Here is a 21756-nt window from a genome sequence, read left to right as displayed (position 1 = left end):
AACTCTTGTCATTTGTGACAACATGAATGAAACCTAGACTGACTATGCTAAGTCAAAAAGTGGGCCTCTCTAGTGGGCACAGGGGGTTGAGCACAGCACTGTGAGGCTGTCCACAGCCTCTGCAGCATGACAAGAAACTGCCCACATGGTACAGCAGACCTCTCCCTTCTTACCCGCTGCTCCACTCAGCAGTGTGTTTCAGTCAGTCTGCCTGTTCTGTTTCCCATTCTGTCTCTGGTGAATCCTCTCACCCCCTACACCTCTAGCCTGTACCCTGGTTCTTATATGCATAAATAAATAAATCTTTTTTAAAAAAGTCACAAAGTGAGGAACAGTTATAGAATGCCCCCTCCCATATATGGAATATGAAATGAACCAAACCAAATGAGCTAACAAATCACAACAAAAATAATTCTAAGCCCATGAAAAATAGAGTGGCTACCAAAGGAAGAAGAGATGGGGTTGTGAGGGACGGGTAAAGGGCATCAACCAGGTAGTAGGAAGGGCACTAGAACTCTAGTGGTGGATGAGGTGAGGCTCTACACACACAGGGGTGAAGATGTACCTGTAAAATTTATATAGTATTATAAATCAATACAATTTAAAAAAAAAAAATTCAGTCTATGTGCTTTACGGGAAAACCCAGCAGAGAACAACAAAAACAACTAATCCAGGGAAATACCAAGTTGTAGTCTTACTAATATCTCAATATTTCTAACTAGCCTCACCCCATTCTCAGATGTTAACTGGAACTTCACTAGCCTTTATAGTTTTTACTTCAAGTAGACCTCACCCAGCTTCTTTTTTACACTGATTCTTATTTAGAGTTGTGTCTTCCATAGGCTGGGTCACCCATTTGATGTAGCACTGCCACTTGGGAGACTTCAAAGTGTAGATTCCAGACCTTACCCAGATCACACCAGATGATTCTGAATCTGAACACCAGGGACTTCCTGTTTCACTGCCTGGAATGCTCTTTCCCTGGACAACTACATAAACAATTTCCCCACTTCAAGTTTTTGCTCAGACAGCATCTTGAGTGTAGCCTTCCCAACTCCTTTGTTTACAACTGAAACTGCCCCCAGCTCTCTTGTATGACTTTCCCCCATGCCCTTATTCAATTTTTGCATTCTCTCAATTGACAGACACCCTACACTTACTATTTGTTATCTTTATTCCTCCACCAGCATGTACACCTTTAAATGTTACATCAGGCAACACCACACTGATAAATAAACGGGAGTTGTGGAGCAGGCTGCGTAACGCAGGATGCTGCTGAAGAGCCAGATCCCAGCCTTTTTATTGATATACAGCATAAGGGGGAGGAGAAAAAGGAAAGGGGAAGGATATTAAAGAAAGGGGAAGAATGTAGAAGTTCAGGGGTTGTGAGTCTGCCATCCAGGCACTTCTTATCTGCTTAATGACTGGTATTGTCATTGAGATCATGCCCTAGTTCCCCAGCCATGATTTTAATCTTATCAACAAGGCTCAGCTTCTGGGGTCCTTTGTTATACATCAGTCCTCAGCACCTCCGGGCTTTCTCCATCATACTTTGTGATGTATAGGTCCAAAGTACCTGTTATGCATCAGTCATCAGCATCCCTTCACCCAGCCCCCACCTGTGTTCCAGATCATATCTGGTGATGCATAGCCTTCCCAGCTTTGTGCTCTTGTTTGATTTGAAATGCACCTTGCAGGGCTAGGCGCCTGTACCTAACTGAGCAGGTCATTTTGACCTTGCTTAGGATTTAGAACTGTCGGTAACAAAATGGTGGCCGAACAGGATGCTTAGGAGAAGCAGACCCACATTTAAGGGCAAAGTTTTGCATCTGTTATTTCACTGATAAATCACAGGTACCACAAGAGTTCCTGGCATATGGTACACACTTGGTAGATATTTGTTAAGGGAAAAAGATGGATGAATGAATGAACAAATTAATACATGCATAGAAATCTGCTTCCTGGGGTCTCCCTGGTGGCGCAAGGGGTTAAGACGCAACCTATGAAGCTGTTAGCAACCACTGCAGCATGTGTTCAACCCCCAGCCAGGGAACTACTCACATGGCACAGCAGACCTCTCCTGACTTACCCGCTGCTCCCCTCAGCAGTGTATGTTACTCAGTCTGCCTATTCTGCTCCCCACTCTGTCTTTGGTGAATCCTCTCATTCCCCACACCTCTGGCCTATACCCCAGTTTTTGTGTGAATAAATAAATATTAAAAAAAATTAAAAAAAAGAAATCTGCTTCCCACATTGTTTTCAAAACACAAGAAAAGAAATTACAAAATTTGAGCATGAACATATATTCTAAACAAGTCTGAATAAATATAAAAAAACACCATCAGACAAACCAGTGTGGAGAAACACTTGCAATTTTATAAAAGTGGAAATAGAAAATCTGCATTAAAACAAAAAGAATGTTTAACTCAGAATTCTATGTTCAGAATTATTAATGGAGGAAATAATGCTTAGGAAATCAAACAGTATACAAAAATGAACAATGATATTAAAAAAGAAATTTGAAGTGTGTGTCCAACTGGGCAAGGGAAGGGGTGGGCATGCAATGTTAGAATGTTTTATGCAGAATGAAAAGACAGGAGCAAAGCCCCCAAGGCAATAGAGAGAAGAGGGTGCAGAGTCCAGCCAACTCTCAGGTTATTAAATTCAGGACCTGGTTATCTTATTTTTCCATTTCAAGAAAGAAGGAAATACTGGTGAAGATTGGAGAGAAAAGAAGAGCTCATTTGAATTTAATAGATCTGTGGGACATCCAATTCAATGTGTCTTCTAATTTTATAAGTAATATGAATTTGGAAAAATCAAGGACAAGGGGGAAAAAAGCAAACATTAATCCCACCACCCAGACACAGCTGCAGTTAATATATGGGTATATAATTTGTTCTTCTAACCTGAGCATGCACACACACAAGCATATTAACATTCTGTCTTGTAATCTGTTTTCCCTCTGAACACCAAATCCTCACTATTTTTATATATTGAATAGCATCATTATATTAAAATATTCTTTTAAATAGCTGCATAGGATTTTATTATATACATTTGCTAAAATTGATTTAATTCGCTCCTACTATCAAAATATATTAGGAGAGGGATTTGGGACCAGTGAAAGTATACTCTATGAAAATATAATGTTGGATACATGTCACTGTATCATACATTATTCAAAACCCATAGAATGCATAACACAAAAGTGAACTATGAACTTTGGGTGATAATGATGAATCCAATAGTTTCTTGAAATGTAACATACATACCACTCTGGTAGGAAATATTGATAGGGGGAAAAGCCTGTGGGGAAAGAAACTACTCAGGACATTTCTGTACCTGCTGTTCAATTTTTCTGTGAACCTAAAACTACTGTAAAAATAAAGTGTGATACAGAAACATCAATTCCAAAGAACACCTGCACCCCTATGTTTATAGCAGCACTATTTACAATAGCTAAGCTTTGGAAACAGCCCAAATGCCCAAAAATAGATGACTGGATCAAGAAGATGTGGTACATATATACCATGGAATATTACTCAGCATTCAAAAAAGATAAACACATGCAATTTGCAGCAACATGGATGGCGCTGGAAGGGATCATGCTCAGCGAAATAAGCCAAAAAGAAAAAGAAAAATACCGGATGGTCTCACTCATAGCAGGAATCTAGAAAACTTAAATAAGGGACCAGGAAAATGAATAACTATAAGAAAGTGAAAATCAAAATCAACAAAAAACTATGAACCAGAGACACTTTTTGGGGGGTGGGGGCCGGGAGGGGAGGGATTGTGGTCAGAATGGGGCAAAAAAAAAAAAAAAGAAAAAAAAATTAAATGTTTTGTTGTTAAAATAAATAAAAAAATAATAATAAAGTGTGATATGTTATGATGCCCATACTTAAATATAAAAGTGCACATTTCTGACTATTTCCTCAACATAAGGTCCAGTAAGTGGAGTTATCTGGTCAAAGGGTATGTTTATTTAACAGGTTATTTATGTTACCAAATTACCCGCCAGAAAGATTTTGTTAATTTATTTTTTTAAAAGATTTATTTATTTATACATTCAAGAGCTGGGGTACAGGCCAGAGATACGGGGTTGACAGGATTCACCAGAGACAGAGTGGGGAACAGAACAAACAGACTGACTGAAATACATTGCTGAAGGGAGCAGTGGGCGAGTCAGGAGAGGTCTGCTGCACCATGTGAGTTACTCCCTGGCTGGCTGGGGATCTAACTCGTGCTGCAGAGGCTGTGGATTGCTTCATAATGCGGTGCTTAACCCCTTGCACCACCATGGAAGCCCAACATTTTGTTAAATTATACTCCTACAAAGAATACACTTGAGCTGATTTTGATCCTTGACTCAACAAGGGCCATGTTATATTTCACTCCACACCTCCATGTACCCCATCCTCAAAATCGTGCTGCATAAACATTATTGGATGTTTCTATCAACAATATCCTCATTTTCTTAACCCTAAAGTCATAGCAAGTTCACTCTGTCTTTTGATTACCAGCTAGCTGCGTCTAGCTGCGTCTCTGAGCAAACATATTCCATGCTAATTTGTGTTTATTTAAAATTTCAAAGAAATTCCCACATGGATTCCAGATGTTGACCATTTAAAGCAAAAAGGTGTTTCCTCATTATACAAATATGATCCGTGTCCAAAATATTGGCAATGTTTAGTTTATGAATCACTTAAAATAACTCCGTCACAAAAAACAATGGTTCACGTGTGAGTCATAAATTAAACAATGCCAATTTTTTGATGTACACCACATTTGTATAATAAGGAAACACCTTCTTAGATTAAATGGTCAACATCTGGAATCCATGTGAGGTCTTTAAAAATTAGTGTTGCGTTTTCTTAAATTTTCCCAGTGTAGAAAGAAATCCAAAATAGAGGCAATTTTTGCAAAAAAAAATACTCTGCCTCAAATATTCTTGTAAGTCATGCATTGTTTAGTTGGTACAAAAGCTTAAATGAAAGAAATATGTCAAATTCTATTCTGAGGACCGCTAAGTCTATTTTGTTTGTTCTAGATCTTTGACTATGATGTTGTAGAATAATGTTATGAGTTAAAGAGTGGTCCTAAAAAGTTAAGTCCGTACCATAATCCCTTGACACATAAATATGAATTTATTTGAGAAAAGGGCAGATGAAATTAAGTGAAGTGTCCAAACTCTGAGGTGGCTCTAAACTCAATGACAGGTGTTCCTATGAGAAAGGCAGAGGGACAGTAGAGATATGGAAGCACCTTGGAAATCTGTAAGTAGAAATTAAGAGTCACACAGCCCCAAGCCAAAGAACTCCTGGTAAACTAGAATTTGGAGGAGGCAGCTTTGAAGATCTTTAAAGGGAGCACAGATCTGAGATCTTCATTTTGTATGTCTGGCCTCCCATACCTGTGAGAGTACCAATTTCTGTTGTTTTAAGCAACCGGGTTTGTGTTCATCTGTTAAGGCAGCTCTAGGACACTACAATGAAAATTCAAAATAAAAATACTAGATATGAATTTATTATATCACTGTGTTTGATTCAAATTTGGCATGCCTAAAGTCCTAAATATTTAATCCTCAAATAGCATCAAGTGATTGATAGTTCTGCTTTGGGTTTCCTCCATGCCTTTTAACCCTGGAATCTTCTGATCCCAAAGGAAACTTTCCATCATTTTTGTCATCCAAGCAATTTTGAGAGAATATGCATAGTTGTGAGCCCTTGAATATTCTAGACTCCATATACAAAGCAATCTTATCATGTCAGCTTTCAAAATGATAACAGATCCCAGATACCACCACTTTGCTTAACCTCTGCCTATGTTGTGGGAAAGAACACATACTCAGAAAATCTGGGTAACCTATCAGTGTTACTGAAAGCACACTCAGTGAACTGGACTGTTACCCTATTCCAGTAAGTTTGCTGCTGGTTATATAGTGAAATTCAAGTATGGTTACTCCTTGGATTTTTAATAGATGGGGTATGTTTTTATATAAACTTCATGGTAGTTTTTGGATGAAGCTCTCTATTTGCCTTGTTTGTTATTCAATCATATTCAATGCAACAAAAACATAAGGCCAAACTTCGCCAATTTTCTTTTTTTTTATTTACTTATTTTGTGTGTTTGTGGAAAAACAGGAGTGCAGGCCAGAGGTGCGGGGTTGAGAGGATTCACCAGAAACAGAGTGGGGAGCAGACAGGCAGACTGACTAAAATACACTGCTATGGGGAGCAGCAGGCAAGACAGGAGAGGTCTGCTGTGCCCTGTGGGTCAACTCCCTGGCTGGGGATCGACCTCAGGCCATTGCGATGATAGCACTGAGACTCAACCTCTGAGCCACCAAGGAGGTTCCAAACTTCCCCAGTTTTCATTCTAAGTTTTGCCTTTGCTCAGATTTCATTTAATTAAAATAATACACTTCAGATTGTTTTTCTTCAGTATATCTGATAGTACAGGGACCCACTGTCATTCTTTCCATGACCTGTCATTCTCCTTGTTCCACCCCCTGTCCGCCTCAAGAAATAAAAGTTACCATGAAATATTACATAGCCATCATAGTTTCAAAGAATTTTTAATGGCACGGGGAAATGTTCTTTGTATAAAGTTGAGGGGGGAAAAAAAGGATAAACTGAATATACATTATGATCCAAATTTGTTGAGACACATTTATATATACATACATTCAAAATGAACATTTTTCACAAGTTAAATTAGCTATCTCCAGATGGTGGCATTACACATTAATTTTTCTGTGTTAGCTCTATTTTCAAATGGTTCTTTATAATGAGCATGTAAAACTTTTACAACCAAAAATAATAATGGAATGGAACCCAACTAATAGCTAGAAGCTAAGAACCATCTCTGGGGGGCTAGTATTTCATCCTTAAGGTAGCTGCTTATTTCAGGAATGGTTTATAAAGGATATAAATTAATTCAGCAAGATTTTCCTTATACAGTCAAGAATCTTCATCACTCAGATTCTCTCCCACTTTACGTTCTTTGCTTTATTTTTTTCTCTCACCCACCAGCTATATAGGTTCATTTGAAGCTAAAAAGGTGGAAAGAGCAAAGTGAAGAGTAAGGCACATTCTGAACCAAAGAGAGTTGCTGAGTTTTTCCTTGGGACTCTTTCTAACTCCTCTTGTGACTGTGGTAGCCTGAATGGAGGAAAGAGAGCACAGAAAACTAGCAACTCCCATTCCCAAAAAAGTGTTTTTCTGAAGATGAGAGTACTTAATAACCCTTCCACTACAAATAAAGAGATGATATTTTATTTTTATTTTTTTAAAGATTTATTTATTTATGCATACAAAAGCTGGGGTACAGGCCAGAGATACGGGGGTGACAGGATTCACCAGAGACAGAGTGGGGAACAGAACAGGCAGACTGACTGAAATACACTGCTGAGGGGAGCAGCAGGAGAGACAAGAGAGGTCTGCTGCATCATGTGGGTTGCTCCCTGGTGGGCCAGAGATCAAACTTGTGCTGCAGAGGCTGCGGATTGCTTCATAGTGTGGTGCTTACACCCTTGTGCCACCAGGGAGGCCCAAGAGATGATATCTTAGAGAATGTTAGAAAATTACTTATCCCCAAAGACACTGGATCCAGTCACTGGTATGGAATATTTCAGGTGTTTAACAAGAAGACTAAATTTTAAGCTTCTTGAGGCTAAATTCTCCCTCATATTTGTTTAGAGTCTAGGACAGGATCTCACACACAGTGTCCAAGAAGAGGGTGAAATCTAGAAAGAAAAAAAATATTTCTGTGGGTTTTATATGACTGTGTTGTGTCTCACAAGCTTACAGACCCAGTGGAATCAGTCTTGTATTAATGACCAAGAGCTTGATGAAATCACTGGTCATCAAAGGATGAGCAATGGGACAAGTGGCGGAGGTTGGAGCTTTTCAAAGAATGTATGAAGAAGGGGGAGAAAGAACATATCTGGCTTGGACAGCATAACTAATGATGATTTAATATTTGGAAAAGTGAAAAACATGTATATAACAATTCTTAGAGGTGAAGTGCAAGGTGTGAATGCTGAGAAACGTGGATGAAATTTAACACCCACATCAGAACACACACCCCCCAACAGGTGAAAGGGATGTCATATTCATGCATATGGATTTTTTTTAAAAGTTTGAGAACCACTGTACTTAATCATTGGGTTGTTCAAATTATCTTATTAAAAAGGAAAGAGTTATCCTTTAGACAGCAGTGAGCATGACTTTCGCTGTCTCTAGAACTAAGTGTTCAATCCCAACTGTATATACTTCCTACCCTTTATATTTACCTTTATAAAATATTTATCTTTCTAAAAGCTTAGGGGATGATGCTCACCATTTGTTTTCTTTTAATCTACTTGTGATCCATTTAACAATTTTCTTAACATGTTAAATACTCCTAAGCATCTATGGGTCTGGTACTTACAAAAGCAGACAATATACTACAATGTGATCACATGGACAAAAAGAGTCTGCATATACTGCATATACTACTATGTGATCACATAGACAAAAGGAGTCTGGAAAACCCACATGTGTACACTGTAGCTGGAGGAGGGAGAGCAGAGCAGAAATTGAAGAAGAGAAACCCTCGGATAATGAGTTCATTGTTTCTCACCACCAAACCAGGTGAGTGAAGGCACAAATAAGCATGTCTGTGTACAGTGTGTGTACATGTTTGTGTGTGTGTGTTTCCTGAGTACACCTAACATATCCACCCAAAGTGTACTCTTGGCAACCTCAACACATCGCCGAGTGGAAATCAATTAAAAGACTGATCTGTATATTTGCACATCAGGCTAAACTTAAAGGAAGCCTCTCCTGGTGTCAGAGCCCTTGGGGAAGAACATTCAAGGAAGTACTTATCTTTATTCTACAACCTGGATAATCAAGTAGCCGTGAAATAGGCCATTTGGTTTTTTTTTTTTTTTTTTTTTTTTTTTTTTAATTTTCTAGAGGCATGTCTTATTTATTTATTTATTTATTGTTTGTTTTTTGATACATGCACTGGGTACAGTCAGAAGCGTGGGAGGGTGAGAGAATTCGCCAGAGCCAGAGCGGGGAGCAGAGCAGGCAGAAGGACCCAAGTACACTGCTGAGGGGAGCAGCGGGCGGCAGGAGAGGTCTGCGCGCCATGTGGGACCCTCCTCTGGTGGCCGGGGAGCAGCCGGGGATCGAACCGGCTGCAGAGGCTGCAGGCAGCTTCGCAACCCAGCGCTCAACCGCTGCGCCACCGGGGAGGCCCGGCCATTTGGTTTTTAAGTTATTCTCAAGAAACAGTGACCACTGGTAAGCATTTCATGGCTTTAGCAGGGTGTGATCAAAAAATACTTTTCCACCTCACAATTAAATCCTATGGAACTATTCTCTCTATACTTTGCAATTCTTTACCTGAACTTTAAAATAAAATAGAGAGAATACTAAAGGGAAAACCATTCTCTAAGTAAGACATTGTAAGTACAATGTGCTTCTGAATTGCTTTAATAAATCTCACTACAATCTCTTAAACATCTCTGGGACAGTGAATCCTTTAGAGGAAAAATACATTCCAAAGTGGTAATGTGCTCCCAAATGGGGGGTGAGATTTCAAGATTTGAAACTTGAATGCCAGGGCCAGAGTCCATTTGTTAATGTCCTAGTCTTGGATAATTGCCCTAACCTAACCACAGCCTCAGGTGCTGTGGGGGTCATAGAAATCCTGGAAGTAATAACTCCTCCCTCATAAAGGTTACTGTCAAGCAGATTAAATGAGATAATCCAATCACAGTCTCCAGCACTCAGAAAGGACCCAAAGACGTAAATGAGGTTAACATTACACAAAGAAAAGAAACCATGTACTATTAATCATTTTCAGACAGGTTTTAAAATTTGAATTAATATCAATTGATCCCTGCCACTATTCCCCACAAGGAAGGCACTTCGACAAACTTCTGAGATGATTTTTAGGATTTCATGATAAAGATACAGGCTAGCAATTCAAATTCCATTTATACAAAATAATTTCCTGGCTAAAACTGTCACTTCTGAGAATGGCACCTTTTCTAACCCTAAACCCTCAAAGTCTACAGCTAAGAACATAAGCAAATTAGAAGCCACTTTCTTTATGTAGCTTTCGAACAAAATTCCACAGCATGAACTTCTAATGTTTCTTGTCCATAGATTAATAATAACCTAATTCAAAACCACATCATTTCCTTTTTCTGCTTCATTTCCTTCAAAGTGAAACATATTTTTTTCTTGGACCAGGAATAAAAATTTCTAGATTAACTCAGCAAATTGTTACCAGAAATGCAATTTTATGATAATACTATGTCAGGGTAGTCAAAAACCAGAAAACATCTGTGTGGTGTTTGTTAATACATAAAAATAACCTAATATATATAAGGTATACCACCTAAGTGGAAAATTGACTATATTACTAGTAGTGCAAGCAGAAATTACTATAGATTCCATCATTACTGTGTTTTGAAGTCCATTTGGGACCATTTTAAGAACTGTGACACTTCTTTAATCTTGGCCAGAGGTCAGAAACTGCTTGGCACAGAAACTTTATTTGGCCAACACAGTATCTTAAAAATTATTAAATGTCTTCAGGTGGGTCATGCCCTCTATTTACCCAACAGGCCCTTATAGGCATTTTATTTCTCAAACCTTGTCTAAAAAGGCCCACGCTTACAGAGAAGAAACCATCAATTAAATGGGTAACTTCTTATAGCCTAATCAAGTCCAAAGACAGGACAATTAAGATACTAACAGTTGCACTCAGAATTTCTTCTGACTTGTTTATTTAATTTAAATATATACTTTCAGTGTATTTCTGTAACAGTAGCTCATTTGATTAAGGTTGCTGAATTGAGTTGTTCAAATTCATTCACAGGTGGTAGAGAAGGAAACAAGAAAATAGAGTTTTAAGAAATACAATGTATGAAAATTTGGACAAATTTTTCCATTATTTTCAAAAATTAATAACATTTGGTCAATGGTTTATTTTTCTTTATATAAAAGGTGAAAGTTCACTCAATGCAATATTCAATGTAATATTTAAAGAGGAACTAATTTCCACTAATGCATTTTGATGAATACTTACACACACACACACACACACACACACAGAGAGATAGAGACACATACATACTCATACTTGGAGCAAGGACTGAACCAACTATTATTTTCATTTTTTTCAGTTCCACTGTACCTACTGGTAGATTCTAGTCAACTGACAAATTATGAGTCTGGGACCCAAATAAGAGAACACTGGAGAAGGTTTCCTAAAGCATTAGTTCAGGCATCCCCCCAAAGGTGTTAGGTTTTAGGCACTGATGAAGCACAAGCTAGCTGGCTTTAGAGTCCAAAAATTAGTTCAGAGGTTTTTTTTAAATTATTGCAGAGGAATCCTTCCATTCAAACAGCCCCTGTAAGTAAACCCTTTCCTCCCACTTCTTCATCAGGACATGAATACAAGGCACCTGGTAGTAAATCAGCTTCAGCAGATGTTGCCTCTGAACTCCCCTGGATTAGTCTCTCTGAAGGTTCTGGCGAATTCTCTCTCCATCTTGGACTTGACTGCTGTTGGGAGATTTCCCAGAGAGAAGGACACGGAGAAGGGAAACCCAGAGCAGGTCGCACGAGTGGGTCCTCTTGAAGGCCTACTTCTTGGATACACCTGTTGGAAAGCACTTCCTTTTCTTTGGAGTTCCGCCATTTCATCCTTCTGTTCTGAAACCAAATTTTCACCTATTGATAAAAATGAGTGGACAAAATGATCGTTTATTCCATTGACAAAGTCCTTGTGCCTTGTTTGCATGAGTTTCTTAAAAAATATATGAGAAATGGCCAACAGGCATATGAAAAAATGTTCAACATCACTTGTAATCAGGGAAATGCAAATCAAAACTACCATGAGATACCATCTTACACCAGTGAGAATGGCACATATTAAAAAAACTAGCAACAACCAATGTTTTGCGAGGGTGTGGAGAAAAAGGAACTCTTCTGCACTGTTGGTGAGATTGCAAACTGGTCCAACCACTATGGAGAGTTGTGTGGAGATTTCTTGACCTACTAAACATAGAGCTTCCATATGATCCAGCAATTCCACTCCTAGGTATTTACCCAAAGGACACAGAAACATCAATTTCAAAGAGCACCTGCACCGCTATGTTTATAGCAGCACTGTTTACAATAGCTAAGCTTTGGAAACAACCCATATGCCCAAAAATAGATGACTGGATCAAGAAGATGTGGTACATATACACTATGGAATATTACTCAGCATTCAAAAAAGATAAACACATGCAATTTGCAGCAACATGGATGGAGTTGGAAGGGATCATGCTCAGCGAAATAAACCAGAAAGAAAAAGAAAAATACTGGATGGTCTCACTCGTAGCAGGAATCTAGAAAACTTAAAGGGACCAGGAAAAAGAATAACTATAAGAAAGTAAAAATCAAAATCAACAAACAGCTATGAACCAGAGACACTCTATGGGGGATGGGGGGTGAGGAAAGGAGAGATTGGAGTCAAAATAAGGGGGTTGTAATTGTATGGGGAACATAAAAATAAAATTTAAATTAAAAAAATTAAATATATATATATATATGAGAAATTACTTTAGCATAATATCCCACACTCACATGACTGCAGTAAATTGGTTACATCCCATTCAGAGGTCAGTCATGCATTACCTGGATTATTAATTTGATCCTCACAATGACTATAGGAAGTTCTCACTTCACAAGTAAGTAAACTGAAGTTCAGAAAGATAAACCAATTTGAGGTGGCTTTGCCAGTAAAACAGAACCTCTTAGAAAATGCCCGCCACTGTCTGACTCCCAAGTCCAGGCTCTCAGAGACTTGCAGGCCTCATCAGGAGCTTTTTTGATACTAAATTAAGAATATATTTTATTTTTTAATTATTATTTTTAAGATTTATTTTTTTATTTATTTATGCATACAAGAACTGGGGTATAGGCCAGAGGTACGGAGGTAAGAAGATTCCCCAGAGACAGAGTGGGGGGCAGAACAGGCAGACTGACTGAAACACACTGCTGAGAGGAGCAGCGGTGAGATAGGAGAGGTCTGCTGCGCCATATGGGTCAGCTCCCTGGCCAGGGATTGAACTCATGGTGCAGTGGCTGGTGATAGCTTGATAGCACTGAGGCTTTAACCCCTGCACCACCAGGAAAGCTCTAAATTTTAACATGAGAGATTGCCCCCATCTCAGATTGCCACTATCGTGCACCCACCACCAAATCACCCATTGTCCACAACCACAGTCCATTTTTCCCTCTTACCCCTCACCCACCCCCTACATATTATGTTTTGATAACTGTAGATTATAAGTTTCCTATTTTAATTACTCCACAAATTTATTAAACTTGAAAAATGAAGCTCAATAAATAATTGCAAAAAAAAGTTATGCCAAAAATTCTTATGATGGTAGTTCCAAATTTGAGCCAAACCTTTCTTCTACCTCATCTCACTGGAGCCTCTCTTTATTATTAACCTCCTCCTTTACCTACACATGCCTAAGCAGAAAAGCTTCCAGTAGACTTTCCGAATCTCTTAAAAGCCAATCACTTTGTTTTCCTGTTCAGTACATTGCATCCTTTCATGAACAACTAAGTTGATTTCAATTTTTAAAACAAAAACTAGAAAATTTTTGCCTAAAGAAATAAGTATTAAAGTGTATCATCCAAGTATTCCTGCAAGGAAAGAATTCTACCTGAGATTATCTCTTCTGATTGGCAGAACAATTTCTTCTTTTTGTCAACTTGATTGGCAATGTTCAAAATAGCCAAAAATGAAACCTTGGCCAGGTAACTGATTCCAAGACTTCCATCTAAGCTACAATCCTGTGATTAAGGTTTTTCAGGAGAAAACAGGACCAAAGTGTACATATCAGGGCATTTGATCTCATTCATAAACCCAGTTTTTATTTGCAGTGGGCATTTACTCCCAGAAACCCTGCCATGTATTTAAATGGGTTTTCACTATGATAAATATTGTTCCCATTAGAGATTCATCATATGTTGTTTTCTTTATCCCTTAGTTTTTCTGCATATCTGGGAATATTTGTTAAATGGTATCTCAATGAAAAAACAATCACAGGGGCCTCCCTGGTGGTGCAAGGGGTTAAGCACCGCACTATGAAGCGATCCGCAGCCTCTGCAGCACGAGATCGATCCCCAGCCAGCCAGGGAGCAACCCACATGGCACAGCAGACCTCTCCTCAGTCGCCTGCTGCTCCCCTCAGCAGTGTATTTCAGTTAATCTGCCTGTTCTGTTCCCCACTCTGTCTCTGGTGAATCCTCTCATCCACCGTGCATCTCTGGCCTGTACCCCAGCTCTTGTATGCATAAATAAATAAATCTTTAAAAAAAGAAAAGAAAAGACAATCACAAAACTCTTCACAATCAATGGTGTTGGTACAAATGTACAATATTTGGGGGAAACATAAAACATTCAATCTCTCAACAAATAAGATTGATTAATGGATTAAGCAGCTAAACAAAAAAGCAAAACTATAAAATTTCAAGAAGAAAATATAAGTGATTATCATGATAGTCTCAGGGAGAGGAATGTTTTCTTAAACAAGAAAAAACATACTGAGGTGATAAAGCAAAAGTTGAACAGAGCTGGTTACATAAAAATACAATAAACATAGGGAAAATTCACAAACTACCCAAAAGAATTGCACACCATGTTCATAGCAGTATTAGTCACAACAGCCAAAGAATGATACAAAATCCAAGTGTCCACTGATGGATATACGGAAAACAAAATGTGATCTATACATGCAATGGAATTTTGTTCAGCCCTTAAAAAGGAGTAGTTTTTGATACATGGTACAACATGGATATATTTGAAGACATTATGCTAAGTGAAAAAAGTCAGGCACAAAATGGCCAATACATTCATGAGGTACTAACAAGCATGCAAATTCACAGAGGCAGAATGTAAAATGGGAGAAACAGGAGGGAAGAATTGTTTCAGTTTTGCAAGATGAAAAAAATTTTGGAGCCAGGGGGTGGTGATGGGTGATGGGTGGACAACAATGGTGATGGGAAGGGAATTTAATGCAACTAAATAAATTATACACTTAAAAGACGGTTATAATAGTAAATTTTGTGATATGTATATTTATCAAAACTTTTAAAAAAAAGCTAAATTAACAACAAAACTTAGAAAACTGATTATAGAACTGTGATTACCACAAGGGGAAGGGGAGAAGGGGCAGGAACTATGGGGGTAGACTGTGGGTATTTTGGTGGTAGGTATAGTGTAGTAATAACACCTGAAATGGGCAATCCTATACTTCTAAACACACAAATAATGATATAAACCAATATTAACTCAATTTAAAAACCCAAACTTGTAAAAAAAACATTTCAACCGCTGTAAGAGGGAAATGTTATGAAGCATAATATTCTGAATATTTCTATCAACAGTTGAAATAATTGCTACATATCACTAAAAAGACATGAGGTGCAACCATGAACAGACCAATTCACAGATTAAAAATTGTCAGAAAAACAATTAAAAGATCCTTAAGTACTAGTAATTAGGAAAATTCAGATCAAAAAAATAACACATAGCATTGCCAGTGAGGTTGGCAACATTTTTAAAAGTTAAAAATCATGGAGTAAGAAATTTGATGTCATCCAATATCTTAATACAAAATTATATTTGAAGGAGAATTTTTTAATCTTTCAGAGTTTAAAATGTATATAATCTTGAACATATAAATCCCACCTCTCGTTCCCTATTTTTGCAGAAATGTTTTTAAAGTGGATAAAGATATCTAATAGTGAAAATTAGAAGTAAAGCTGACGATGGCTAGATGAACTTGATTCATATATATTTTATATCATGTCATATATATATTATATCATATATGCATCTGATGGTCTCTCAGAAGAGACTGAAGAATGAAGCAGACATGTATGCATTGACATGAAAAAACAGATCCCATGACATTTGAATGGGGTGGGAAGGAAGGCAAAATGACATTGATGATCAGCAGCATTATTCATAACAGCCCAAAACCAGGAACAACAAATGCCCATCAGAAGTAGAAAGGGTCAACTGCAGCATGCCAAGAATGGAATACTATACAACAATGAGTACAGAGGAGCTACTGCTACACACAACAGCATGAATGAACCCCACAAACAGAATGCTAAGTAAAAGAAGTCATAGATCAAATAATATGTACTGAAGTATCCTATGCATAAGGTACCCTATGCATAAGGTACAAACACAGGCAAAACTAATCTACACTGTTTGAAGTCAGGAGCACGGACAACCTCATAAGGATCAGGTAGTGACTAGAAGGGCTTGTGGGGCTTTCTGGCCCAGTGGTAACATGCTCCTGATTCATCTGTGTCTTGGTTGTCCAAGAGATTTGTACTGTCCTTCAGAGAAGTCAAGATTTATGCAGGGGTCTCCCTGGTGGCACAAGGGGTTATGACATAACCTATGAACTGAACACAGCCACTACAGCACAAGTTCGATCCCCAGCCAGAGAGGTGACCCACATGGCGCAGCAGACCTCTCCTGTCTCTCCTGTCTCGCCTGCTGCTCCCCTCAGCAGTGTATTTCAGTCGATCTGCCTGTTCTGTTGCCACTCTGTCTCTGGTGAATCCTCTCACCCCCCAAAACTCTGGCTTGTATCCCAGCTCTTGTGTGCATAAATAAATAAATCTTTAAAAAAAAAAAAGATTTATGTAGGTATGATCTTGTTTTTATTTAATGTATGCATAAAATTTTATGTATTTTTTAAGAGGTTTTTTTTTTTTTTGCCTAGAAGAACTGGGGTGTAGGCCAGAGGTGCAGGGTTGAGAGTACTCACTAGAAACAGAGTGGGGAGCAGAAGAGGCAGACTGACTGAAATCTACTGCTGCGGGGAGACAGGAGAAGTCTGCTGCGCCATGTGGGTCAGCTCCCTAACCAGGGATCAAACTCAGGCCAGAGAGGTGATAGCACTAAGACTTCAACCGCTAGGCCACCAGGGAGGCCCTAATGTATATATACAATTTAGGTCTCGTTTTTTCATTCATAAACTAGGGCTACTCAAACAAATTACTTTATGAGGTCATTGTAACAATAAATGACATCAACTATTGAGGCACATCGTTGTCACTTATTCAGGTTCTGCATTATAAATTGATGCATATACAACACATGTAAAAATTAATTTAAAAATAATGTGTTATATTCAAACAAATTTAGACAAGAGTCATTGATAAATGACAGTAGTAACCAGAAGATGGGTTAGGAGAGGAGTAGATGAGTTTGCATTTTAACTTTACTTATTTCCCTTTGTTTGAATTTATCATAATAGGTACTATAATTAACATAATTGTCTAAGTAGATGCATATATGCAAATAAGGAAATATTACATTACTTCTGAGATAGCCCACCAAATTCAGTAAGATAAAAAGCATCCACTCCTGAAGGACTTGAATTTTAAAAATAATATAATCAACGATAAAAAATATGTGTCAGTGGGCCACAGCTGGAAGAGAACACACAAATAGGAAAAGAGTTGGTTTTCTCTGGGGAGGAGAGATAATTAACAGCACCTCACAAATATTTTCTTTAATATGTTCTTAAGTTTTCTTTTCAATCCTATTTTTAAGAAGCCAGTATGTACTATCTCAGTTTCTCAGGGCACCATCAGACCAAAGCTAGCCACTTCCATCTTTTAACATTTACCTCAAATTCTGACTCAGCTAGAAGCCCCTAAACTTGCATATTTTCTCCCCTCTTACTCTGGAGCTTTCTATTATACCAATCAGATGTAGACCAGGCTACTGAATTCCCAAACGGTCCTTACTCAGACCAAATATTCCTCTGAGGGTCAGACAGTCCACTGCTGGACTCCCACAAGGGCCAGTCACACAGGCTGTCCCTTCTAGGCTCCAGAGAGACCACTTGATTATTTGGCAGTATATCTAACCTGCTAAGGGATGTCTCCTATATTACTTTCTCCTATTATCTAACTGTTCATAAGTTCTTGCTTTGTTTTCCAAATGGCTGTGTAAACTCCTGAGGTGCAAGGAGTGTACCTTAATTAGTATTTATCACTATTTTCTCTTACTGTGAAACAGCACAGGGTCTTGGAAATAACAGACAAACATGGCATAGCTACCGATATTTCTGTCATACGTATAAAACTGCTCTGTGACACACACAGAAGTCTGATATTTGTCCTTGTTTCTGAGTGAGAAGCTGGCCACACCCTACAGTGCTTCCGATGACTCAAAAAAGTTGGGAGTGGGGCCTCCCTGGTGGCCTAGGGCTTAAGTCTCAGCACTATCACTACAATGGCCTGACTTCGATCCCAGCCAGGGAGCTGACCCATACAGGGCGCAGCAGACCTCTCCTGTCTGGCCCGCTAACCCCTTAGCAGTGGATTCAGTAGATCCACCTGTTCTGCTCCACACTGTGTCTCTGGCGAATCCTGTCACCCCTGCACCTCTGGCCTACACCCCAGTTCTTCCACATAAAAATAAATAAAATTTTAAAAAATATGGGAGTGGCGAGGATATATCCTTAATGAAAGTAAGCAAGAGTAAGGAGAGTTTCATCCAATAATAACTGGTTTCCTAAAGACCAAAGCCAGAAACCAGATCATTTTTATTGAGGGAAGAACAGAAGAAAATGATGGTTAAGACAAATCCTCAAAATAAGCCAGGCAGATGTAACCCTGCACCCTGAAAGGAGTACCTGGCGCATTTCAGCTGCCACCACCTCCCTGAGTCAAGTGCTCTTGTGCTTTGAATATGTGGACAGCTGTGGGCACCGGCTCCAAGTTAAGGGGCTCGGACCCCTGACTCTAGATGCCTGGAAGGGAGCCCAGTTCCAAGCAGCTTTGCCATGTGACAGTAGACCTCGGTTTACTTATCTATGGTTCCTTACCAATAGAAAGGGGACAACAGAGTGCTTATTTTATGTGGTGATTCTAAGAATCAAAATGCTACTACCTTATATTATCAACTATTCGTAGCAAGTCAGTCTTTAATTGCATATTCTGGACTTCCTGCAAGGCCAGAAAATCAATCAAAGTTATATAAAATATGGAGGAAGCAGGATGGAGAGCCAGGAGGAGACCTGGAGGAGGCACATGGAGCCGAGGGACGCGTGAAGAAACTGTGCTTGCCTTTTGGTCGTAGACTGGGTGACACAGATGTGGAGGCAGTAAAGAAGAGTGGAGAAGCATATCAGCCCTTTCTTTCTCCTATGTGACTTGAAAGAGGTACCTCAAGCTCTCTGACCTTCTTAGCGCCTACAAGGAATTGGACTGTTCATAATAGTCCCAACTTGTTAAGCTTGTTGGGCTAGTGGAAGAAACTGAAAGGGTCCTCACTACAAAGGGGATCTATATATAAAAAAAAAAAAATTTAAAGCAGAGGCAAATGCTATGAATGATCTCGGGAGGGAAGAAATGGAAAATTTTAGAAGTATACAAGGGGCCTCCCTGGTGGTGCAAGGGGTTAAGCACTATGAAGCAATCCGCTGCCTCTGCAGCAGGAGTTTGATCCCTGGCCAACCAGGGAGCAACCCACACGCCAAGCAGACCTCTCCTATCTCGCCTGCTGCTCCCCTCAGCAGTGTATTTCGGTTAGTCTGCCTGTTCTGTTCCCCACTCTGTCTCAGGTGAATGAATCCTCTCACACACCCCACCCCCCGCATCTCTGGCCTGTACCCCAACTCTTGTATGCATAAATAAATAAATCTTAAAAATAAATAAATCTTTAAAAAAAAACAAAGTTATATAAAATACGAATGTACAAGTAAAAATTCTAACAAACATGAAAATATTGAACCGTAGTGTAAAATAATGAAATTTTATTATGAGAGCTAATGACTCACTCATTCCTGCCCTGATTTTGGATTGGCAATGAAAGAAAGACAGGAAAATTGATTCTTGTTGTATAAGGAATTATGTGACCTGCTCTCTGCATACAAAACAAAAATTGAATGATATAAAGGCCATCTCCTAAGTGTTTCTCTTCATCTGGGAAGAATTAGTCCAATGGTAAAAACCTAGACCCCTCAGTAAATATATCTAAGTAGGAATTGTGACATATATTTCCACCTACTAAAAAAATAAGAAAACCATTTCAACCACGCTGCAGGGAGGGCCCAGCACCCTGCCTAGTACAATTTGCCAAATGATTGCAATTCATGACATCCTGTTAGAAACATCCTGTTAGAAATCAGGACCCTCAGACATCTTTCTGCTATTAGTACCTGCGATTCCTTTAGTCCCAAGGTGATGGCAAGTTTCTTTCGGTCTGTTTTGCTGATGTATTTCTGCTTCTGGAACATTCTCTCCAGAGCCTTCCTCTGGTCCTCAGAAAAGACAGCTCTTCTCAAAATACCCCTCCGAGCTTTGGAATGAGAGTCCGGTGAAAGGAGGGGCAGCGTGCTCTCTTCTCCTAGGGGGAAATAAGACACAGAAGCTTGTGTTAGGGGGCCTACCTGGTGGTGCAAGGTGTTAAGCACCACACTTTGAAGCAATCCACAGCCTCTGCAGCACAAGTTCAATCCCCAGCCGGCCAGGGCCAGGGAGCTACCCACATGGCACAGCAGACCTCTCCTGACTCGCCCGCTGCTCCCCCCAGCAGTGTATTTCAGTCAGTCTGCCTGTTCTGTTCCCCACTCTGCCTCTGGTGAATCCTCTCACCCCCCCCCAATATCTCTGGCCTGTACCCCAGCTCTTGTATGCAAAAATAAATAAATCTTAAAAAAAAAAAAAGAAGCTTGTGTTAGGGAGAGAAGGGTTCCCGCTTTCCCAGGTGAGCGCCTACCACCTTCCCTAGGCCCAGATAGCTCATTTCTCTACATGAGAGGTACACAGGTCATCCACCCAACGTGGTTTGCTACTTTGGAAAGTACACATTTCCAGATCACAGAGCCCCAGTGCAGAGCAAGGAGTGAGGTGGTTTAAGCACTTCATTTTTTTCCTAATTCCTCCATTATCTATTCATTCATTTATTTTTAAAACATGTATAATAAAAATAAGTCTAGCACTCTGTTCAAATGCCCAAAATAGATGACTGGATCAAGAAGATGTGGTACATATACACAATGGAATATTACTCAGCAATCAAAAAAGATAAACACATGCAATTTGCAGCAACATGATGGCGCTGGAAGGGATCGTGCTCAGCGAAATAAGCCAGAAAGAAAAAGAAAAATACCGGATGGTCTCACTCATTGCAGGAATCTAGAAAACTTAAATAAGGGACCAGGAAAAAGAATAACTATAAGAAAGTAAAAATCAAAATCAACAAACAACTATGAACCAGAGACACTCTATGGGGGGTGGGGGGCTGGGAGGGGAGGGATTGGGTCAAAATAAGGGTGTTGCAATTGTATGGGGAATATAAAAATAAAATTTATAATAAAAAAATAAATAAATAAAAATGAGAGAAATTAAAAAAAAAAAAAAAACAGGAAGACTGATTCCAAAACAAATGCTCTTAATGCTACAAAATACAACATGTGACTTGTATTTTAGAAAGAAAATGTTAACAAATGAATAAATCTTGTCAATCATCCTAAAATATGATAGCTCTCTTTCAGATTTGTCTAAAAGATTATCAACACTTCCCCACTAGTCACCTGGTCTTCATTCCAGTTCAGCCTCACATTAACATTTCACCAAATTGATAAAACATAATTTGCTCATGTATTTTTTTGCCTTTGGATATTTCATTTTTTCCACTAAT

At 39.0% G+C, this 21756-nt stretch overlaps 1 protein-coding gene across 1 annotated transcript in view; it reads right to left on the bottom strand.

Annotated features, from left to right (window-relative positions):
• Nucleotides 1–9261: 9261 nt before the first annotated feature.
• The window catches only part of DBX2 (developing brain homeobox 2), a 39224-nt gene continuing 26729 nt past the window's right edge, over nucleotides 9262–21756 (bottom strand). The window contains exons 3-4 of the mRNA XM_037514109.2: nucleotides 20273–20460; nucleotides 9262–11744 (exon numbers count right to left, since the gene is read on the bottom strand). Of these exons, the coding sequence (XP_037370006.1) occupies nucleotides 11412–11744; nucleotides 20273–20460 (521 nt within the window). The 3' untranslated portion in view covers nucleotides 9262–11411. The remainder of the gene's footprint in view (nucleotides 11745–20272; nucleotides 20461–21756) is intronic.

This window comes from Talpa occidentalis, unplaced genomic scaffold, assembly GCF_014898055.3.
Source record: "Talpa occidentalis isolate TD23 unplaced genomic scaffold, MPIMG_talOcc4v2.1 talOcc4.16, whole genome shotgun sequence".
Lineage (NCBI taxonomy): Eukaryota > Metazoa > Chordata > Mammalia > Eulipotyphla > Talpidae > Talpa > Talpa occidentalis.
This window is presented reverse-complemented; position numbering and strand designations above follow the sequence as displayed.